The following is a 16,739-nucleotide window of genomic DNA, read 5'->3' on the forward strand; positions in this document are numbered from 1 at the left end:
GCACGCTGAAAATTTTATGACTTCATTTGCTGACCACCAAGCGAGCGCAGAAGCCCCCCAAAACGAGCCAAAAACACTGTTCAGCCCGGCCCGCTCGCTGGCCTTTTGATGCCCAGTTTAGAGCTTAGTTTTTTTTGCTGCAATACGAGGAATTTCGTGCAGAGCCAACACAATAGCCCAAAGGATTCTTTGAATTTTGATCAACTCTGCGATTGGGTGGCAGCTACTCAGACTTGCAGAAATTAACTAGCTCGGCCAGAACTGGCTCTAAGGAATTTTGCCAAGGACTACTTGCTGGAGAGCCCAAATATCAGACGACAAAGAGACCCAAAAGCTATTCCATTTAAGCACTCAAGACCAGTGCTATACTCAAAGCTATACTCAATGATCCCTCAAGGGTCCAGTTTGGTCTGCCTAAGAGACCGATATGTCTCTGTGCCCAATCAGAGGTCATAGATTGGCCTAAGAAACGTCTCCTTCATTGATAGAAGCCCTCTAAGAAATGAAGCCTCGTTTATCGTATTTCTTTCCATTTTCCAGTGCACAAAAATTCCAAATAATATTTTCTTCAACCAAAAAAATCCTTCCTCCCGAGTCCCATTCGCATGCCCTCTCCCCACCCCTTCCAGCACCAGCAGCTTCCACAGTGGAGAGGAAAAAGGAAAAAGAACAACCATCCTATCGTATCGTTATCTGTAATTTATGCACTTGTACTTTGAATCACTTAGTTGCTCTTAGCTCTTGTTCAGGGGCCTGTTTGGCCTGCTGTCAGAGACTCTTTATTGTTGCTGTTGTCACACACATAGAGAGCGATTAAGGCGATACGACTGTGATCTTATCAACGATGCGCAACGATCGGTGGCAGCCACAACAACAGGAGCACACACACAGAGTGGCAGGGGCAGTGGCAGGGGCACGGGCAGGGGCACGGGCAGGGAGGACACACACGCAGTTGGAGGATGGAGGATGGAGGATGGTTGCCGGTTGCAAGGGTTACCCGGCTACGGGTTACGGGTGTTTAACGTGAACAAGTCACAAGTCCCGGGGTGCGTGCGTAGAACAGCTTTATAAATGTAAATTAGATCTCGTTTAGCATCGACTATGGGCCTCGTAAATAAATGCCAAATGACATCATTATCATCCATGCCTTTGTATGGGTCCTGCTCGCTACCTTTTGGGAGTACAGTGTATCGGGAAATATGAAAATGTGCGCCATAAAGTAGGTATTCTTTTTAATTTTAAAGGAATCTCATAGCTCTTATCGCATTTATTTCCATTAAATTTAAAGTTTGGTAAAGCATTTCCCAGTGTAGAAAAACATTAAATAATAATATTGTTATTTTTGGTTCACTTTTCCCAGGGGCTGTCACGTCTCTTGAAATTTTGGTAGTTTTTTTTTAACTTTTGGAGATACATATAAAACCCTTTTTAAAAAATACTTTCGAAATGTTCTTCCTTTTTAAACGTTATATTTCGAGTTTTAAAAATGATTAAAAAATTAAATAATAATAAATTCATAAATTCTATTATAATAAATTCATAAATTAAATAATAATAAATTAATAAGTTAAATAATAGTAAATAGTAAATTAATAAATTAAATAACAATAAATTCATAAATTAATTAATAATAAATTAATAAGTTAAATAATAATAAATTAATAAGTTAAATAATAATCAATTCATAAATTAAATAATAATAAATTGATAAGTTAAATAATAGTAAATAGTAAATTAATAAATTAATAAGTTAAATAATAGTAAATAGTAAATTAATAAATTAAATAATAATTAAATTAATAAAATATTAATAAATAAATAAAAGAAAATTAATGTTAAATTTCAAAAACCCTACAATATCGATGTATTTTCTTTATAAATGTCTTCCATGGGCCCAAAATATATTTCGAATTAGCGACAAATCTCCTCTTTGGTTTGACTTTGAGCTGTGAGAATATTGAGGAACAATCTTTTTAGAAGGAACTAACAAAGAGTCAAACCCTTGACTACTCTACCAGTATATCTTTGGGAAATCGAAGAGATAGAAGACATTAATGAGCATCCACAAGTATTTCTTTGTTTCACAAACCGAAAAGGAACCCTCAAAAATGTAGCTATATTTTAAGGCAATTTTTGGTCCAAATATCCCAGACTTATCGACCACTGTGCCACGTTTTCTTGGGTCTTTGGCTTTTGGTTCCCTTGCCTTTTGCGGGGCTGCTGCTGCTCCCGTTTCGAATGTCTCTGTTGGTCGTTATCTTTTGTTGTTGCTGCCTTTGATGCTGTTGATGGCAGCGCTGATAAGTGGGAGGAGGAGCAAGGGGGCTATAAGGATATCTGTCTACCGCCGGGTACCGGTACCGACCCTTATCGGTCGCCGGACATCGGACATCGGCAATCGGCCATCGCCAATCGACAATCGGCTCTCGGCTGGTGATAATGACTTGTAAGTACAAAATGCCTTGTCAGCTTTTGTTGGGGACTGCCTTCTGCGGATGTTGTGGCCATTCGGATTGTCTCTTCTCAGCCCCGTTCCCGTCTCCTTCCTGCACTCCTCTGGTTGTTGTTTTTAGCTTAACAATTTTGCCTGCACATCACTTCAATTAATTTCGCTGCTTTAATTTGCGTTCTGTTCGGAGTTGTTCCAGTCTTCGACGCGACTGCGACTGCCACTGCGGTTGTCTCTCGGGTTTTACAAGCAAATCGTGTTCCACGGCGTCCGTTCGTCTATGCCAGCTTCATTATTTTTTCTTTATTTGTTTTTTGTACCGATGCCAGCGACATCATGAAAAATGCATTTTCAATGAGAGCCGGGTACGAGGAGGCACCAGGAGGCACCAGGAGGAGTACAACCCTTCCCTCTGCCTCCTATCGCAGAGTCAGAGGTAGACTGTCTGTCTCTCCAGCCTCAAACTCACTTAAAATTCTTGGACCTTGTCTCCCAGCGGGTGCGGGGAGGAGAGAACGCGGTGCACTTACAGCCAACGATGGCGAAACTTTTGTCGAGTATTGTAAAATTGTTGGGACCGGGCGGCGGCGCTTGAGCCTTAAAAACAAAAGACGCTGATGGCAATGAGTGTGTGGCCAGGACGCCAGGCAACCAGAACCTACACTGGACCACAAAAGCATCGGCCACAAGTGCCTCAGAGGAGTCTAATGGGCTTCGAATGGTGCCAAAGATTCCTAAAGTGTAAAAAATCATCTTTGAAATGGACTTGCAATCCTCTCTGATCCCACCATCGATTACCCATCACTGCCTTCACTTTGTTGGCGAGTGTCAGTCGATGTTCAAGTTAATGACTCTCTATGCTCAACATGGTCAAGAGTCGGCGGCCAGTTGCTTCGCCATCTCGGGGGCTGCGTGTGTCTTTTCCTGGAAAAACGTCGCCCACATAATTTTCAATTTCTTTTTTGACCACCGGATGTAGGCGATTGCTGCTGCGGCTTCTAATTGCCGCACAGTCTGTGGAGGGGAGGCGGGAGGCGGGGAGGTCAGAGTGCACTCGAGTGCGGCGCAAGGTGCAGCTGGACATCTGCCGCAGAGTCCCAGAGGAAGGAGATGGAGAAGGGCAACAAATTTTCAGGCAATTAGTGAAAATGTTTCAATTTACAAAACATCCAAATGATAAGCGGGAAATTAGTAAATAAAGACATCAAAGCGCACAAGGGCCCAAAAAGAAGCCGGCGCTAATGGCGCTAGAGAAGGAGATGGAGAAGGAGAAGGGGAAAGGGGAAGGAGAACGACAGGTATGGGGATGCCTACAACAGGTGATTAATTATAAACACTGACAAAACATAAAAATAAACGAAAGCAGGAGCATTAGGAGAGTATAACTCATAAAGAGGGATCGTGGTAGGGGTGGGGGTTGTGGAGAGTGCATCGGGGCTCGAGTGTGGGCAGTCTCAACATTTTTATGTTCCTGCATTTCGGGATCTACTGTCTGTGTCTTTAATGTCTTTCTGTGTGTGTGTGCGCCCATTAATCGCTGGTTAATTGCCTTCAAAGCGGCAGGCTAATTGCCGATACTTTCGGCCACCATTTTTTGTATGGCAAATGGAAATGCCGACCACATCGATTGTGGGAAAGCACAGACTTTGGAACGACTTCAACTAGTTTTATCGAATATTCTAGATCAATAAAGGCCTTAAGAAAGAAATTTCCAAATTAATTTTAAGCTCAAGCATTTGTTTTCCTATTTTTTCTTACCTTCACTTTAGGTACTTTTGGTAAAACCATGGAAGGAAACCGAAGACATGACAGAAATCAAATACCGACTCATTTTTGAGTAAGGATCCACTTTAAAAGATCACTGGAGCTAAAGATTATCAGAGTCCTGTAAAAATATACCATATTAATAATTAGACTGGAAATTATAGCTCTTAAGGACATTGTCAGGTTTTGAGTGCTGTTAAACGCTGAAAATAAAGCAGGGCTTCCCCTGAAGCCTCTTATAGACACAGTGACGGACCTACAGTGCTGGCACAGCCATCATTTTTCAGTTTAGTGCTGTTTTAAGAGAAAAATAATTTAATTCCATAAATAAATCAATTTTCTATAAGATTGGCTATTTTTTCTAAGCCCAACTTGAATGCTTTATTTTATACAATTTTTAAACGAAAAATGGTAAGCTCTTAGTATTAAATAAATAAATAAAATTCGATTTTCGTTTAAAAATCAGTAAAAATCAAAAGAAAAGGATATTTTTGAAATGTCGTGGGGCACTCCTCCGCCTTCAGAGAGACCACTCAATCCCTCTAAACCGCATCCCTGACCGCATGTTAGCTTAATTTTATTATGCAAGCGACTAAAACAACTAAAACAAAGAAAAACACAAGAAACGCAGACCCCAAACCAAAAGGAAGAGCAGCAAAAACTACTTATAACCAATGCGAGATCAGGTTGTATACGGTTTTCGGTTTTCGGTTTTCGGTTTTGGTTTCTTTGGGTTCCCAAGGCACACGACCGTGGAAGAGCATATATATTCTCTATGCTCAGTGCTCTGTGCTCTGTGCTCTGTGCTCTCTGCTGGGCCAGACAAAGCGGTGCGTGTGCAATTGCCAGCTCCAGCCAGAGCAGCGTCAGGCCCCCAGACGTGGCCCAAGACAGGGCCAAGAAGGAGGCGCAGGGAGAGCGGTCTGCGGCTCTGCGGCTCTGCGGCATAAATTGCGCATAAAACATGAAAATGAAGCGATAAACTTGAGATACGCGATCGTAAAGCAAAGGCAAAGGCAAAGACAGCCTGGTCCTCTCCTTCGAATTGGTGGGGTCCGCGTCCTCGTCTGCGTCTGAGTCTGCTCTGGCCTGACCCGAGGATCAATCTGGTGGGGCCGGGGCAGAGCAGCGTGTGGGGTAACCCATGCCCAGGGTAACATATTTGTTTAGGTTTGATGAAGCTGTTGGCTGCTGTTTGTTGGTGGCCACGAGAAAACCGCCTCGGGGCAGGATAATGAAGACCCAGCAAAGAGGGATCCATCAGGGTCGTGTCTCGTCCCGCTCACATTTTCTTGTCATTTATTTGGATTTCTTTTCTTAATGATTCCTGACTGCCGGGTCCGGGTCATGCGATGCGTCACGCAATAATATTTTTTTTGTTTAAATCAATTTACGGCCGAATCTTTTATTACTAAATTATTTCACTTTAATTTTCTCCACTCTTTTTTTTTTGGGCCGTTTCTGTTTGCCAGTTTTGGTAGCCCGGCTAACAAGCCGCTAACAAGCCCGGTCGACTCCTGATCCCGGCTGATCCATTCGTCGCTTGCTCTTTTATGGCCGGCAAATATTTGGGCCCTCGTTTCGGCTCGTTTCTTGTTGCTGTATTATTATTGGGTTGAGTAATTAGCAGGCCGCTCCTGATTCCCGATTCCCGCGTGGACCACCGAAGCAGGCGGCAGGCCCTACAAAATGCTGCCAAGGATAAATAGAAGTACAATCAATAGGAATCCGAATCTCAAATAAACCCAACAAAAATATCCCATGGGAGAGCGAACACAGTTTGACAAGCGTTGAAGGCAGTTTGGAAGCCATTGAGGGAGTTTCTCGGTTTCTCTCGCTTTTTTGGTCGTTTGGTGGGGAGAAATGAAAGACCTTCGCCTGAAGACCTTTTACACTAGGATATTCTTTAGTATTTTTTGGGAATTATTTGTAAATACGATTAAGATACAATATTAGTCCAAAGACCTTAGCATACCGCCCCAGAACAATATTAGTTATAATATATTAATCCAAATTAGGACTTAATGATTGATGGAATCGATTTGGAGGGGAGTATCTTCAGGAATTATTCCATGGACTATTCGCCATTCTTATTAAACAAATATTTAAACCCTAACAGAACCCCTTTTACAGAACCTTTCCAAGGAGATCAAAGGCTTTTAAATACAAATTTAAGAAGGGTTAATGGATTGGCAAATTCCTTCAACTTAAAAAATCATTAAAAGTTCTCCAAAACTGCTCATAGCCCCATATATAATATAAACTTATATAGAAATGCTTAATTAAACACTAATTCGAGTGGAAAATCTATAAAAGAAGATCTTAAGCAGACAACTCCCCCAAGTGCGAGCAGATCCGTGGTACGATTGAGGTTTATGACTGCTCATAGGCATGGCTTGGCTGCACTGCCTCCACAGATCTCCAGACTCCAGGCCAGTCATCGACCATTCATGGGGTCTGCTCTCTCCCTCTCTTTCTTTCTGCCTGACTTCCACTTCCACTTCATTTTGTTGCACTGGCCTGGGATCGCGTCCGACCGCCTGACTGGCTGTTTCTGGCTGGCTGGGTTGGGGCTTCTCGAATTTTGGAATTTGTTCTGCCTTGTTAAGAGTTGTTAAGATTATGATATATGTATGGGATGTACATATGTGTGTGCCCAGACCCGGAGAACCAAGCCGAACCAAGACGACGACAGCGGCAGCCATTATGATTCACAGCAGGAATGTGGGAAACGGCTGCCTGACCATTTTTTCTTTTTCTTTCTTTTTCTTTGGTGGAGTATCTGCTCCCCAGTGGGGACAGGAGCACGCTCACACACACACACACACACACACAGGGGGCACACGCACACGCGGACAGTGCATTTACCACATAATCGATTCATGCATGTGGCAGGCTAAGAATTTCTTTCATGTTGCGTTTTCGTTGTTAGTTTCTGTAGTCGTTTTTCTCTCAGTTTTTTTCTTCTTCTCTTCTCGTTTTTTTTTCTTTATGATTTGTTTGAGCCGCATCTTTTTCGGACCACCCGTGAAATCACTTTGGGTTACCAGTTTTTGGGCCAGAGTTTGACTTGGTTTTTTCTTCTTTTTTTTTGGTATTTTGGTTCTTTTTTTTCTCTCTTTCGTGTGGTTGGTGGGGTCTCTTGGCCTTTGTTAAATTGCTCTTGTTTATGTTAACATTTAAATTGTGGCCACGGGTAGTCGGGATAGTAACCAAACCCAACCCAAGTTCCCCCCCTTCGCCTTCGCCCTTCGCCCTGGGTTCCAACCCAACCAAAACCAATATTTAAGCTCAACGCTCCATGAATAATCGTCGTCATCGTCATCGTCAGCGTCATCATCTCTTCTGCGGCCTTTCAGCAGGGCCATCAATTCTGATTTACCAAAAGTGTTAATTAGGCTACGGATCGAAACGGATCGGATCGACTCGGTTCGGTACGGTTTTTTCTCCTCAATCTTGTTTGCTTCCTCAGCTCGGGAAACTGTTTAACAGTGGGGCCTCGCTTTAAACGAAGCTTTTTAGCCATCGATTTTTGCTTGAGGGTTCAACAGGTCAAAGGTAAAAGTTTGGAATTAGTGTGATATGGAGAGTTTATGTTCTGGATTTTGATATGCAATGGACTGAACCATCAAGTGGTCTGCGAGACACCAGCAGAAGGCTGTTACGCGTCCTAACCCAGCCCAAGCGACCGAGGGGCACTGCTGCATGACGCGCGGCGTATTAATCACTAATATTCGAGTATATTACAACTAAACTTGCTACAAAAACTAAGCTTCCACTCAAAATATAATTACTAATTCGAACTAAATTAAGTTTTTATTAATTTAATATACTATCGGGGCATATCCAATCGATTTCCATATCAGCCATATTTGTTAGCCATTAAGTCCACAGATTTACAGTTTAGACCATATTTTGATGAGCATTTCAAACGATTTACTGATTGGCTCATTCGAAATTTGTTTGCAGAGCGTTTTAAACGTGCAATTCCTGTTCATATGTTACTCCTTTTTGGCACCAGTAACCATTCCTTTAGGGATGATAGACATCTCATTACTTTAGGCTTCTATCTGGATCACTCTCTTGAACTATTTAAAGGTAGTTCTTTCCTAGTTTAATGACCGTTTTCCAACATTTTCTAATCACTTTCGTGGCCATCAATTCACCTTTGTCATAGCTATTATTTTCGGTGTACCTTTTCCACGGGTTTTCCATGTTTTACCCGTATCGCTTTAAACGATTTAGCCATCTATTTGTAGACTAACCCGAATACACACTTTATGTGTCTGATTTCGTATGATTGTCAGCTCGAACCATAAGGCCTAGCCAGGTATCCACATCCACATCGTTCGCGAACTCCAGTTAGATGGATAATTTGATGGTGCTTGGTGACAGCCTCTCCACAATCCGCACAATCCACACCAGTCACCAGTCCAGTCCAGTCAACCCAGCGACTTTCAATCAGTTCAGTGCTCCATTCTGCTCCATTCATAGATCGCCAGGGATAGTGCTAATTGCTAAGGCCTGTCCCTACAACCCTATCCCTGTGCTGTGCCTGTGCCTATGCCTGTCCCCAAGTGCCGCGCATAGTTGTCGCCCCATAATTGTAGCCGAGGCCGCCGCCGTCAGCGTCACCATGAAGGGCATTGAGAAGCAAGCGTCAGGCATCAGGCGTCAGGCAGGGCCCATCATCGCCTCAGTCGTTGACTGGCTGTCTGTCAGCTGTCCATCAAAGCGTTGCCAAGTTGGTGTTAATGGGTGCCTAGAATGCGAGTGCCCGCGTCGCACCGCGCCGCCCCTCCCCGGGCTTGTTGTACACGGGACTACGCGTGTTTTTGCTTGTTGTCCTTCGGGGATTAAGCGTCAGGTTGGAGTAATTGCCGAGTGTGGAGTTCCTCATCTTCGTCGTTTTTTTTTTGTTTTGCCTTGCATTTAATTTATTTTTGGATATTCTTAAAGTAAAAAGAAAGAAGCCCAGCCCAGTCCAGCCCAGCCCAGTCCTGTCCTGTCCTGCCCTCCCAGTCCCTGTCCAGTTGCTCGCTCAGCAGCAATGGAATCGGAGCAGCCGCTCCTAACTAGTCGTCGCGGGGGATTGGATCTCGCCGCCCAGGGCTGAGAGCTCCTTGAGGAACTGCCTCGCGTTGGTCAGCGTGGAGGCGCCGTAGATGATGCGCCTCTGCACGTTGGACGTCTGCTTCTGCTTGATAAAGTCCACCAGATTCTGGTACTCGATGTAGTTGCCGCCGCCGACCATGAAGACGACGGCGTCCTGGAATGGGGCACGGTTCTTGGGCAGGACATCGCCGCCCTTCAGCAGCTTGGGGTCCAGATACAGATAGTCATCTGTTTCGGCATTGCTGCGGCACTCCATCACCTGCTCCGTGATCTTGGTGACCGGCAGGTTCTGCAGAAGCAACAAGACAGCTGGAAATTAACGCTTTCGAGGAGATTTTGTGGCTTTACTCACGTGCCGCTTCACAACCAGATTCTTGACGCCCTCCATGACGAAGGAGCTGCCCTGCGAGACAAGTTTGGTGAACATGGAAACGGTTTTGGTGCCGCCGCCCTCGTACTGGGTGGCTTGGCTGATGCCCGGCGAGCGATTCATGAGCGCCTTCCAGCGCTGCACGTAGGCCAGGGCGGTCAGGTCACAGCCGGCGGCCTGCAGGGCCTCCTTGAGCCGCTCCACCTCGGACTCGGGCAGCTGCTGGGCGCAGATGTAGTAGATGATGTACAGCCGCAGCTTGTCCTCCGGCTGGCCAAACTCCGGGTCGCGCAGCAGCTCCAGCAGCGGCTTGTCCAGCGTCTGCTTCGACATGACCTTCTCCTCGATCTCAAAGTACGAGTCCAGGCGGCGCGCCTTGATGTAGTTAAGGATGGCTGTGGCAATCTTGGTGTGCATGTCGATCAGCCGCTTCTTCTCCATCAGCTGCGGCAGCGAGTTGACGGCGTTGGTGAGGCGCGTCGTCGTGTCGTTGACCAGCGAGAAGGCAATGTCCGACTCCCCCTCCATGCCCATCGAGGTCTTGAGACGCTTGATCTCCTCCTCCGAGTTCCGGTAGGACTCCAGCTCCTCCTGGATGGCCTCGGCCACCGTGGGGAAGGGACTGCCCTTGTGGGTCATCCAGAAGCGATCGTTGCGGTCCAGATCACAGGCCTTCGGCTTCTTTCGGGCCCCTGCAAACATTTCATAGATGTAATTCGATTAAAGAAGCAAAGCTGCGGAAAGCTACCTCCCGACGCCTCGTCCTCGACGTAGACCAGGTTCAGGCCCAGGTCGAGAACATCGTGGACCAGCGCCTGGTACGACCATGTGTGGTGCAGCGGCGTGGCCAGGTCCACATTCCGGTCCAGCAGCAGCAGCACGGGCCGCTGGAAGCTGAACACTCCGCCGCCGGCCTGGGTGGCGTCCATGTGGAACAGATTGGCGCGCGCGTCCCAGAGGTTCTCGCGCAGCTTCTTCTCCAGCTTCCGGGCCACCATCTCGGCGGCACTGTTCCGCGGACAGCGGATGATGGGCACGTTGCCCAGAGTGACGAACAGTGCGAAGAGGGAGTCCACGATGGAGTCCATCAGCGCCACCATCTCCTCGTCGCGCGTGTTGGCCCGGTTGATGGCGTAGTAAGACAGCTGGTCGCTCTGCTGGTGCTTCAGCACGAAAAAGTCGTCCTCCAGGCTGATGAAATTCACGTACTGGTCGTACATCCGGTGGATGTTGGCCACGCAGCCGGCGTGCAGGGCGGCGGCGGCCAGGTTCTCGATCTTGGTGCGCGTAATGGGCGCCAGGAAGTTCAGGTGATAGATGTCGTACAGGCCGTTGGAGAAGTCCTGCTGGATGCGATCGAGATTCTCGTCGGTGGGCAGGCAGAAGTAGATGGCCGGCACGTCCGGTATGGAGTCGCGATCCGAATGGAGTTGTCTATGTAGAGGGAATCATGCTTATTTGAGTATACTGTGACTAATGGACCCACGGGTCCGCGCCACTCACACATGCAGTGTCACGCCCAGTTCGCGCAGCTCCTTGATGGAGATGACCGGCGAGATGATGTCCTGTCCCACGCGGTCGTAGATGAGGATCTTCCAAACGGGCTCCGCGGCCAGGGCCTTGGGCTGCTGCGAATTTAAATTAAGCATTTGCTTAATGGCATCTGCGTGAGGAGGCAAATTAGTCAATTGATATTCTGCACAGCCACAATTCTAGTTTATTTACTTATTTGGCGCTCCCTTAGGGTCAACATGGTGTTTGGTGCGTGGGTCCCGGTGAAAATTGGCAATAGCAGCGACTGGTTTATCAATTATTTCTCTTTCAATGGATAGAAAACATATTTTACAAAAAACAACACGTCACACGCAGTGGTGCCAGTTTAGCATGTTTCAGGCTAGATCTGGCATTTTTAATGCTAGCTTTGGCTTTTTTTCGCCTATAGCCTATGGTTACACTGATCATCTGGCAGCACTGCCCACAAGCGTTTGGGCAAAGTTAGTGTGAAGAAAGTGTGCAACAGCTGTGGAAATAGTGTGCACGCAGGCGGCGATAATACCAAACACAGTATTTTCGAATATTTTAGAAATATACTATATTTCATATCAGTAACAATCACACTAAGAAAATGTCTCTAAAAATGGAGTAATTTATTTTGGTTTTTTTTTGCACAGCTGCAACATAAGTCAGCAGCATGTGTCCACGCCCAGCAACATTTCAAGGCCCACGCGAGCCTATCCACCGCTGGCAGTTTAGCATTTTTCAGGCTAGATTTAGCATTTTATTAATTATCAAATATCTTATATAAGCTGTTAAGCATATTTTCCAAATAAACTCACACATGTATTATTTTTGAGTGCATATTTTTCAGCATATTTATTGCTTGTAGCGACTCGGAAATTCTGGCAGCACTGATTCTAGCCTCATGTTGCCCAGCAATATTTTTCCCAAGAAACCGCCAAACATGTACAGCTACATGGTATGCCCTCGATTCCACAGACTGGTCACACTCAACACTAACACCTCGAAAATCCCAAAACACGTCGCGGACACGTTCAGAAGTTCGGACAAAACCAAAATGCGAAATTCGGCCGCGCAACAACAACAAAATAGAGAATAGCGTCGAGTCGAGTTATTTTCTGAGTTCAGAAAAGTCCGTTGAAACATCAACATCAAAACGTCAAGTTTCTGGCGAGCGGTACTGTCAGACGCATTTTGTTTTTCGCATTCAAAAATATAATTTAATCACGTCGTTTTCGGAAAAAAAAAAAACAAAAATAAAAGCAAGTTCGCCGCTAAGCAGACCACCAAGTGAAGGAGCGACAATGATTTTGGAAGGGGAAACAAGTCAGGAGGCCATGGCCGACCTGGCCCAGAAAGTGCGCCAGACCAGATGGCGCTTGAACCACCACCGGGCGCTGGCCCCCTTCAACATGTTGGGCAAGGGGCTGCAGAGGCGCTTCTGCGATGGCCGCCTAGTGAATCGCCACCACTTCTTCAAGCACAGCCGCGGCTTCCTTTGGTTCGTGATCTGCAACCTGCTAATCTCAGGCGGCAGCGGCGGGGCGCAGGCACAGCTGCTCATCAACGTCCAGAATCAGGTGCGTCCCGGGGAATCGTCGGACCAGGCGGCTGCCAAGCAGCCGAAAGAAGAAGAAACAGAGGCTAAAGAGGAAGTATTTCCCATGGAACAAAGTCCGGCTATGCCCGGAACCGATGAAGAACTAGATAAACCTCCATCAATTGGCGCAGATGATCTCTAAGCAAAATGAACACCAAGAAACCAAGAATAGAAGCAGAGCAGAGCAGAGCAGCATTGTATAAACAAATGGCGACACCCGGACTAGAGGGGAGCGCGCCAAAAGCCAAAAACAAATGGGAGAGAGAACAGAAATAAACAACGACAAGCACTGAAATTTGATTTTCTTGTATAAAATATTTGCATAAAGCAGTTCATAATTGTTGAGCAGTGATTTCCCCCTGTGCCTTTGGGTTTTTCGATTAATTTTAGATGAGATTGCCAAAAACGGAGGACACCCTGTACCCAGCCGTGTGTGTGTGTGTGTGCGTGTGCATGTGTGTGTTTACATGTGACATTCTTCATTGTTGCCGCGTGCTGTCCGTGGCCCAAAAATGTCCACTCTGCACTGCTCTACTCTGCACTGCTTTGTTTGCATGTGCTTTTGTGCAAACACAAGGAAAGCCAAGCAGCGGCGAGGCAGCAAGAACAATACCAACACAACAACATGTTTGCTCATGTACACACACACACACACACAGGCACGTGCAAAGGGCACACTTTTTGCGAGTGAGAGGGAGAGAGAGGGAGAGATTGTGCGGTGCAGTTGACCCTGCTTCTTCTTCTTCTTTACATTTCCCATCTCCGTTTCGTTTCGGCTTCGTTCCTTTTGCTATTTTTCAAGTCTCTTGACTCTAATTCGGTTCAGGGCCGCCCTGCTTCCAGCGGCAGGAGCTGTCATAGTTAATTTAAGAACCGACGACAACCCCAGAGAGACCCCCAGCCCGAACAGTGCTCGGTTCTCAGTGCTTTATTAATATTCTAGTGGGTGGGGGGCACCGAAGAAGTGTTCTTAAGGCCCATTCTAACACTTGTTGCTCTCTAACGGGCCTTTGCAGGGCGGCGAGGTGATTCAGGAGAGCATCACCTCCAATATTGGCGAGGACCTGATTACGCTCGAGTTCCAGAAGACCGACGGTACCCTCATCACCCAAGTGATAGACTTCCGCAATGTAAGTATCCCCCACATGACCACGGAAGTGGAAGGAATCCGAGTCCCAACCACTCCTCTGCTTCAGAAACCTCATTCCTTTCTTCCCCTTTACTCCCGTGCCATTCCAGGAGGTTCAAATCCTCAAGGCCCTGGTGCTCGGCGAGGAGGAGCGCGGCCAGAGCCAGTACCAGGTCATGTGCTTCGCCACCAAGTTCAACAAGGGGGACTTCATCTCCTCGGCCGCCATGGCCAAGCTGCGGCAGAAGAACCCGCACACGATACGCACTCCCGAGGAGGACAAGGGCCGCGAGACCTACACGATGAGCAGCTGGGTGCAGCTCAACCGTTCCCTGCCCATCACGAGGCACCTGCAGACCATCTGCGCGGAGGCCATGGACGCCACCTATGTCCGGGATGTGGATCTCAAGTCCTGGGCGGAGTTGCCAGGTGAGTTTGAAGCAAGTCTGCATATACATAAGAGACAAAATGCCAGCGGTTTAGTTGTAAAACCATGTCCCAATCCTCGGTCATAAGTCACTTATTATCCGCTTTGAGTGTGTGTTTAACCAACGACTATACAAATATCAATATATTGCATCCGGAACAAATTCCATTTTTATTTTCGTTCGACGGTGCTTCAATATCTTTTCCGTGGCTCCGCTGCCTGCTCGGTTCGTCAATGCCTTGGGCAGCTGCGTCCCTGTTAGGATCCCACAATAAATACAGTCTTTGGCGAGGACTGGCAGTCGGTCCCAGTGTCGGAGAAAATATGCCTGGTCTTTATTGGATTGTTGGGCATTCCGTTTTGAAGCTTTCGCTTGAGGAAGGAGACCGAAGACTGTGTTATTTGTTGTAGGAAGCGGGCCTTGGTCAGAGTCGCATCATAGGTGCATAGATAGGTCCCCTGCCCACTCGCATCTCGCACACATCTCAAACGGATTCTATAGAACAAATACCCTCTATTTTATGTCTCAAATATCACTATTCCAGTCCCAAATTCTTATAATAAAATAAACGTATGAAATTTTCAAAAGCAACCAAAAGAATACCCACAATGCACTGCGATTTTTCAAGAATCCACGTGTCCTACGGCGATTCCAAACTATTTTATACAATAAAGAGACCGATTACCAGGCTCCCATCCTTGTGTTCCCCTTTCTGATGAGAATTCTCGTTTTAGCCTTCAAATTGGACCCAATTTTTTACCAAATTTTAAGCGCTTTCGAGAGCACCACAAATGTGTGGATTTTGTTGTACTTTTTAGGTGGAAAATTTCCCCCTGGGCGGCCAATATTCGGTGAACCGAATTGATTTTTTCCTTACACACAGCTCTTAAAATATTGCCCACTTTTTTGTTGGGACCATCGTGCAGGCTCGTCGATCTCCAGCCTGGAGGCGGCCACCGAGAAATTCCCGGACACGCTATCCACGCGCTGCAACGAAGTGAGCAGCCTCTGGGCGCCCTGCCTGTGCACCCTGGAGACGTGCATTGGCTGGTATCCCTGCGGCCTCAAGTACTGCAAGGGCAAGGGGGCCGGCGCGGACTCGTCCGGGGCCCAGCAGCAGCAGCAGACGAATTATCGCTGCGGCATCAAGACCTGCCGCAAGTGTACACAGTTCACCTATTATGTCCGACAGAAACAACAGTGCCTCTGGGATGAATGACGACGCGGCGAGCTGCAGCTGGTGCAGATGCAGATGCAGATGCGCTGTGCCAGGCGGCGGAGCGACACGGATGCGATGGATGCCTGCGATGCGGCACTCGGCAACCAGTTGGGAGTTGCCAGTGACACAGGAGGTGGAGGAGGTGCGGCAATGGCAACGAATGGCAGCAGGAGAACAGGAACAGGAGAGGACACAACGGCAACAACGACGACCAACAAATTACGGCAACTGCTTTTGTTGGTGCAACAGCAGATGCCTTTTGCTCTGTGGAGCTTTCCGGTCCATCACATTTCCCATCAACAGCCAGGCGAGGGCCAGAGGGAGAGGGAGCACCACCAGCAGTCTCATCATCATTCTCAGGTTGCCGCCACATCATCCTCCACATCCACATCCACATCCACAATGGCTGCCGTCGTTGCGTGATAATGATAATGCTGCCAGCCCTGCCAGCCCCTGCCAGCCCCTGCGGCATCCCGAGAAATGAGCGTGGACACTTTTTACTTGCCACAGACCATGGGGGGCGGGGGCGGTGAGCCAAAGGGTGCCCTCTCCTCCTCCTGTATACTATGTACATATGTATGTTCGCATTTGTAACTACGATTAGCTTTCAGCCCGTTTGAGTTATACGCTTGTGCAGGATTTCCCTCTAGCCTTAGGTTTACGTTTAGGTTAGATATTCTAATTATGGCCATTAAATCTGGCCCACTAAGAGCTCGCTGAACTTGGAGGACTCCCCACACCACCCTCTACTATCTTGCCTTCACTAATTATGTGCTCCCAAAAACCAAAGGATTTAAATAATACTTTCGGTCGTTTTTGAACCATTTGCTTCGAATATTTTATCTTTATATTACGAAATATATGGCTTTAAAATTATATAAATTTAATATAGACATATTTTTGAATTAATATCAACATTTTATTGTATTTTTTGCTTGATAAATATCTTTTTTTTTTAATATTTTAAACTTCATAATTTTATGATTTTGGAGTCTGAAAACATTTTCAATATTTCTTAAAACTTTATATTTTATTAAATATTTTTTTAAAATTTGTTTCTTTATGATTTTAAAAGTTCGAAAATTTCTTAAAATTCTTTAAATTAAAAAAAAAAAAAATATCTTAAATTCTAAAATTTTTCTTTAAA

At 46.3% G+C, this 16,739-nt stretch overlaps 2 protein-coding genes across 2 annotated transcripts; one reads left to right on the top strand and one right to left on the bottom strand.

The window, feature by feature from the left end:
• Window positions 1-9,127: 9,127 nt before the first annotated feature.
• On the bottom strand, window positions 9,128-11,547 carry LOC6596488 (protein sly1 homolog). Its single transcript, XM_002021494.2, has 5 exons — window positions 11,424-11,547; window positions 11,202-11,361; window positions 10,447-11,132; window positions 9,681-10,390; window positions 9,128-9,617 (listed from the first exon to the last, which is right to left on the bottom strand). Exons 1-5 carry the CDS (start codon window positions 11,449-11,451, stop codon window positions 9,285-9,287), a joined length of 1,917 nt encoding a protein of 638 aa, XP_002021530.1. The 5' UTR covers window positions 11,452-11,547; the 3' UTR covers window positions 9,128-9,284.
• A 654-nt stretch (window positions 11,548-12,201) lies between these two features.
• On the top strand, window positions 12,202-16,495 carry LOC6596489 (out at first protein). Its single transcript, XM_002021495.2, is given in 4 exon segments — window positions 12,202-12,796; window positions 13,833-13,946; window positions 14,056-14,374; window positions 15,300-16,495. Coding segments are annotated over 4 exon segments (1,425 nt in total). The 5' UTR covers window positions 12,202-12,520; the 3' UTR covers window positions 16,016-16,495.
• The last annotated feature ends 244 nt before the right edge of the window (window positions 16,496-16,739 follow it).

Source organism: Drosophila persimilis, unplaced genomic scaffold (genome assembly GCF_003286085.1).
Source record: "Drosophila persimilis strain 14011-0111.01,24,50 unplaced genomic scaffold, DperRS2 tig00000124-arrow-pilon, whole genome shotgun sequence".
NCBI lineage: Eukaryota > Metazoa > Arthropoda > Insecta > Diptera > Drosophilidae > Drosophila > Drosophila persimilis.